The sequence below is a fragment of the Phaseolus vulgaris genome, chromosome 9 (genome assembly GCF_051622355.1).
Source record: "Phaseolus vulgaris cultivar YP4 chromosome 9, ASM5162235v1, whole genome shotgun sequence".
Lineage (NCBI taxonomy): Eukaryota > Viridiplantae > Streptophyta > Magnoliopsida > Fabales > Fabaceae > Phaseolus > Phaseolus vulgaris.
This window is the reverse complement of record NC_143506.1, coordinates 13,322,717-13,329,918: the sequence shown is the minus strand read 5'-3', so window position 1 is coordinate 13,329,918 and position 7,202 is coordinate 13,322,717. Positions and strand designations below refer to the sequence as shown.

At 29.2% G+C, this 7,202-nt stretch overlaps 1 protein-coding gene across 1 annotated transcript; it reads left to right on the top strand.

Annotated features, from left to right (window-relative positions):
- The first annotated feature begins 521 nt into the window (after positions 1 to 521).
- LOC137822010 (MIZU-KUSSEI-like protein (Protein of unknown function, DUF617)) lies at positions 522 to 1,803 on the top strand. Its single transcript, XM_068626883.2, has one exon. It carries the CDS (start codon positions 799 to 801, stop codon positions 1,492 to 1,494), a length of 696 nt encoding a protein of 231 aa, XP_068482984.1. The 5' UTR covers positions 522 to 798; the 3' UTR covers positions 1,495 to 1,803.
- The last annotated feature ends 5,399 nt before the right edge of the window (positions 1,804 to 7,202 follow it).

Sequence of the window (7,202 nt, the reverse complement as noted above, 5' to 3'; positions counted from 1 at the left end):
GAAAAGAGTGGTTTTCGTACAACCGGGCCTGTTGATAATTTCTACTGCCTAACACGCCTTTGTCGAATATGACCTATGCTCTGACACATTAAAATAAAAAAGGAGCAACTAAATAAAGGGAGGAAGGAAAGAGAGAGTCACTAAGAAGCAAAAGCAAATTTTCATGTACACACAGCAAATATGTTAGGGAAAGGACGACCTTCATCTCAATAATTACCAGTGAAGGTTTGAGAAAGCAAAAAAGGCAATTGACGTTGATACTCTAAGTAATGATCAGAGAGGCACATGCCACTCCAACATTACCACAATCCTTTTTTCCCTTCACCTCTTTTTTTTTTTCATTTTTTTGAGCTTTTTCTTCCTCATTAACCCCACCCTCGTGGTCCACCCTGCCCTTATCTTATCACCTTCAAGCCCCTATCAATTCCCAAACTTGGTCACATCAACCTTTAATCTCACTCAGTTTTTCCCTCACTCAAGCAACTTGAAAGTAACCCCCTCACTTGCCACTATAAAGATTCCATGACAACCCGATTTAGTGACCAACTAACTTCCCAAGTCCTAACCCTCTTTAACACCTTATTAGCTTGGTAGACCCAACCATTACTAGTTACTCACACGCACACCATCCTTCACCTCTTCCTCTCTATATCATATGTGTGTGGCATCCATTCATAGTGAGCTGTAAACTCCGTATCCATCCCATCTCCAACACACACACATATACATATATATATATATACATAACACATCCTACAATAAATATATAGTGTCATATTGTAGAAATAGCATGCTATAATGCCATCAGTGCATTCTAGCCCGTGTTACCCGATGGAAAACCCGGCTTTGGCCTCTTTACTCCGTCACACGACAGGGGAGAGTAAGCGTAGTAACAAATTCTCGAGCGGAGGGGGGCTTTTGAAAATGTTCAAGTTGTTTCCTATGTTGACTTCTGGATGCAAAATGGTGGCTCTCTTGGGAAGACCTCGGAAAATGCTAAAGGACAGTGCGACAACCGGCACCATCTTCGGTTACCGCAAGGGCAGGGTGAGTTTGGCCATACAAGAGGACACGCGTCAAATGCCCATTTTTCTGATCGAGTTGCCGATGCTGGCCAGTGCTTTGAACAAGGAAATGGCGTCTGATATCATGAGGATTGCGTTGGAGAGCGAGACGAGGAGCAACAAGAAGAAGCTTATGGAAGAGTTCGTATGGGCGGTGTATTGCAATGGGAGAAAGGTGGGGTACTCCATCAGGAGGAAACAAATGAGCGATGATGAGCTTCACGTGATGCAGCATTTGAGAGGGGTTTCCATGGGAGCAGGGGTGCTCCCCAGCGCATCGGATCACAAGGATTCCGATGGGGAAATGACCTACATGAGAGCAAGGTTTGAGAGGGTGGTTGGCTCTAAGGATTCAGAAGCCTTGTATATGATAAACCCAGATGGGGCTCAAGGCCCCGAGTTGAGTATCTTCTTTGTTAGACCTCACTAGATTTCCTCAAATCAATTATTATCATATTCGTATATATACCACCATCATATCTTTATCTACCTTACCCTCTATTCTATCATTGTTACTGTAACCCTGTAAGCTCAAGCTTTTTCAAAAACTGTCATTCAATTCATCAACATAAGATGCCTTCTTCTTTTTCTCATGATTCCAGTTATGATTCTCAACTAGGTTTAGCTTCCACTCCCCCACAAACCATACAACTTTTTTTCTTCCCTCAATTCTTCTCAAAAGGAAATAAACCATGAATACCACTGCTTAATCACAGATTTCGGATCACTTGTTTTATTTGTTTCTTCTCTAAATGTCTTTCTTCACTTTGCCCTTTGTCCTTTACTAGTTTAATCGAGCTTTGAAGGATTTGGCGGCCAAAATAAAAGAGTTTCTACTGTAAACAAAAAATTAGGTAGCTTTTGGCTGGGACGTTAATAAGAAAAGTGAGTTTCTGCTGAACATTTTCAGAAAAATTTAATGTATGACAAGTCACAAGAACAATATAGTAAGTAATAAATATACACGTGCAGTTATTTTTTAACACTTTTACTTTTGGCCACTTTTATGCCTTTATTATGCCTTTCGTTTTCCATATCAAATTTTGTGCAATTTGCCTCTTACTTAATAAAAGTTATCCAGTAATAAATATGCTATAGTTTATTCATATAGTTTCAGAGAATCTAAGAGCTGCTGAGCCAACTATTTTATTCAATATTATTTTTTGCTAAGCACATGATCTATAAAAACTAAATCACTTTACCTAATAAATTTCTTTTTATATTTTATACTTATTTCAAGTTTATAACTCATATGTTATTTTGTTTTTACGGTTGTAAATTTTCTTCTTTTTTAATGTTACGATTATTTTTTCTTCCAAGACTTTTACGCTATGATTGTTAAAAAACACTTGATGATTTCTGAAATAGTAGTAGCTATTTTTTCAAAACTAAAAAAATTACTTTAAATGTGTGTTAAAAAAGTTTCTTTAATAATATAGATTTTATAAGATTTGTAGGTCATGACTGACCGTAGCTAACTTAGATATCTGTCAGCAGCAGCCTGTCCTCTTGCCAGCGTACTTAGAGGCCAAAATAATATATAATTAAAGACTTTTAATCTTACTTTATTCTCTTTACTTTTTATTTAATTTTAAAAACTGTTTTAATTTGATGTTTTTTTTTTGTTAAACTGCATTTCTGTATATTATTTTCTTCTGTATCATTAAAAATAATAGCTTAACAGAATATTAAATCGAATTAAATAAAAGGTAAAATCAAGATGAAACATAAATTAAAGGTAAATGCTTGATAAAAAAAAATGATTATATTTTCCTTTTGATTTATTGAACACATGTTGTACCCTAGGATTAGATAGGAGACACACTGAGTACTTACATGAAAACATAGGTGACATAGCATTTTGTTTAACATAAGATTGGTACAAATTATCGAAGTTTCTTGTTATTAGGGTGATAGTTGTGATTTAAGTTGAAATTTGAAATATGTATAATGATGTCATTATCTTACAACTCAACATAGTCATTATTGATGGGGACAAAGGTAGGTATGAGGTATTTGATGTTTACTCTGAATCCAACAATCTCACGGTATAGACAAAAGAGAAGCAGAGTTTGTTTGGATGAGGAGTAAGGTGTTATACGGAAAGAAAAATTATAGCAAAGACACTCTTCTTCTTCTTGTTTTTGTTTTTTTTTTTCTCTAAAAAATGGAATTCAGGATTTTAATTTACTAATTCCTGAATAAATCTTGTTTCATTAAGAAATGTACAAAATTATAAACGTTGTTTTTAGATAAAAAAAAAAAAACACTAAGGATTGTTACTACGTACATTAAAATAAGATCTTTTAAGGTTTCTTAGCCATTTAATCGAAAATTTCTGATTGCAAATTTGTTAGATGTATCAATATTAAAAAACAAGTTATTGTTTTATCTTGCTAAGTTATCTGTGACAAGATCAGCCGAAAATCCATTTATAATTACAATAGTAACATATAATTATATTTGTAAATATAAACAAGTCTTGTTATATAGATCAATTGTCACCTTACAAATATTTTTTTTTTTAATAAAAGTGTGCATGAAGAACTATAAAATAAAAAGTGTATATGAAGATTTATGAAATATATATACTTACATTTGTATATTCCATTATAATTTTAGTACATTTTTTATTCATTTGATATACATATATTTTTGTCTTGCTTACTATCTTCTGAATGAACTTTATTACCTTTTATCTAATCAAATCTATATATACTTTTCACTCACATTTTTGTCTGTAATTTCATAGTTTGGAATCTGATTTCTATTTTAATTTTTGCGTATTCTTCTATATCTCTTATATATCTATTCATGTCTCATCATACTTGAAATATGTTTCTGCTTTTGTTTTAAGTTTCATGGAATTTTCCTTTAATTACATTCTAAATTTATTTAAAATTAAATAAATTTCTGGAAAAAAAAATCTTCAGAAAACGTGAATAATTAATACGCGTATAGCACGAGTCCGTTATTTTATCTGGGTCACTCTCAAACTCTTAAATTTGTTTTCCAAAAGTTGGTGGATATATAATTATGACAAGATAATTATTTCATATTATTTATTTTTTAGAATATATATATATATATATATATATATATACTTCTAAAAATATTCATTATGTAAGCTAAATTAACGGTCTTTCAACTAAAATATATTCATTAAAAGAGTTAGAAAAAAGTTTTAAATTTAAGCAAAAAAGCTGTTGAAAAAAAGGACGTTATACTCTCTATTTCATAGATTTTATATAAACTATCCAATAGTAAAAAATATATTAAGAAATAGTTAACTAACATTTATTGCTTTAAAACTAACTCAAAAATTGTAAATAATAAAATTTGTGTGCAGAATTCCAACTGAAAAAGGCTCCTCACAAATTAGAAAGTTCACCTGCTCCACTGCATCAGTTTTTTTTCTTGCTCTTTCTTATCTTCTCCTTAAAAAAAGCACTATATTATTCTACTATCTTGATTGTCAAATTAATCTATCAAAACATTTTAACCTCATCAAATTACTGGATGAAATATTTTGTCACAAAAATAATCCATCAAAGATTTTAAAATATCCAGATCCACACTTGAATACAATTGAAGTGGTAACAGTATATATATATATATATATATATATATATATATATATATATATATATATATATATATAATTGAAGGTCTAATTCAATATTCTCTCTATTTCTTTATAATAGTAATTTAAGATTTTTTTTCTATTTTTAATGCAATTTAAAGTGATTTATTTATTATATTTTTTGGTTTTTTATTTTAACGTACATTTATATGTTATTATATTTTTCTGTATGTTATCATAGTTAATTTTTCTTTCTCCATATCAATTAAAATAAGACTATAATTGGAAAAAGGTATCTTAAATTTTTTAAAATGATAAATATAAAGAAACATTTTTTATTAAATAATTTTTGAAGTATTAATATAAGATTCTGTTCACTGTTTTTTACATCTTTAAGGTGATGTTGAAAGAATCAAGAAAAATAAACATTTTTTTTATTCTTATCAAACAGTTATATAGTTTTTCAATTTTACCCAGTTCTCTCCATGTAACAGAATAAATAAATGCATTTATAATTATTTAATATAAGGAGTAGGGGTATAAGAAAAAAATAACAAATATATTATTAAAACACTACATGTAGACACTTTTCTCAATACGAATTCAAATTAAGTATGATATGTTATGAAAACTAATTATTTTCACTCCATTTGAAACCATTATGAGATATTTTCTTTCATTTCATGTTCACGTGATGAGTTTAATTCATAAGAAACACCTCTCACATTAGTGCTATGCTTCGTAATTTCAAATTATACCTAACACAACTTAGGTATACCAAGAATACGTGATTGTTGAGTGCATTACATTATTAAAGAGGACGTTTAATTAAAATTTTGAAATCCCAAACAAATGTAATTATTAAGAAGACTTCTTAATATAAATATATTATAAAATTAATCCGAGGTCAATATCCCTATGAATACTCTGATAATAATCTTTAATATAATGACAATAATTTAAACATGAGACAGATAACATTTCATTTGCTTTTCTTTTCATTTCATTTCCCTCCAATAAACATGAGTAAGGTTACATTAAGATTAACTGTGAGAAAATATGTTATTTTAACAATTTAATTTCAGCTTTGGGACAAATAATAGAGCAAGATATTTGAGAGGATAAATAATCATCTATTGTATTACTGGACATATTCCTCTATTAGGCCCATTTAACAGCGTCAAATCCACTTTTGCTTCATGCACCCAATCTATTATAATCTGCACCCAATTAGCTTTTTAAATTTTAGAATTTTCCTTCATTATAGAATTGAAAATCTATTGAAAAATATATTTAAAAAAAAAATCTGTAACAGATTTTGTGTGTTGCAGAAATGAAATTATTCCAAAATAAAATTGGAAAATCAAAATTTCATTTTAAAAATACAAATTTGAAATATAAATAATACATTCCATAAAAAAAAATTGGAAAACAAAATCTATAAATATATTCTAAACAAAAAAAATCTAAAAACATATTTCAAAAAGTCCAAAAATCTGTTCTAGAATACCTAATCCAGAAAAATGTTATGTAAACCCAAATGTAGAAATATATTCAGAATACCAAATTTGAATACATTTTTATTTGCAACCTCACAGAAAATATATTTATCATTTTATGTTAAAAATGAGGACATAGTTCAAATTTATTGATGCCGAAACCAAAAGCCCGTTAAATCATGCACACAAAGAAAGGCAATTTCTCCCTCCACCATATCAATTTCAGCATGCACCCAATCAGCTCTAGAAAATGATAAAAATATCTCTCTTAAATGACGAAAATAACCTTACACAAAAATGGAAAAATTATTTTTGAAATTTTTATCTGAAATATTTTGGATTTCAATTTTCGGAACATATTTTTGAATTCTGAAATTTTTTATCCAGAATGTATTTTTAGTTTTATGTTTTTTTTCCAGCATGTATTTTTTTATTTCTCAATTATAATTATTATTTTAGATTTTTCAATTTGGAATAAGGGTAGTTTTGAAAATTTAAAAAATTGATATGGTGGAGACTAAAATTGATATGGTACAGGAGGGTAGTTTTGGAAATTTAAAATATTGATATGGTGCTGAAGGATAGTTTTAAAAATTTAAAAAATTGATAAAGGTTAAAATTGATATGGTGCAGGAAGAATTTGCCTTTAAATTAATGTTCTACCAAATGCAATATTTGGGCTTATCTTGAAATTTTGGACAATTGCTTCCTGCACCATATCACTGCACCCAATCACAGGGGAAAACCCGAAAATACCCTTAAAAAATGAGGTACATATAAAATTACATTTCAGACCCTCTGTTCCGGAACACAATAATCTCTTCCGGATAATTTTTTCTGGAATGTATTATTTTCAGTTCTGGATTTTTTTATCTGGATGGAATTTTATTTTTTTTTCTGGATTTTTATATTCAAAACACAAAAATCTCTTTCGGATTTATTTTTCCGGAATGCATTATTTTCACTTCCGAATTTTTATTTCTGGAATAAAGGGTATTTTTGGAATTTTTAAAATTATGTTCGGTGCAGGTTAAAAAGTGTTGGGTGCAGGGATCA

What these genes read in the sequence shown, in the direction of transcription:
- LOC137822010 (XM_068626883.2), top strand. Translation starts at nt 799, where the DNA reads ATGCCATCAGTGCATTCTAGCCCGTGTTACCCGATGGAAAACCCGGCT.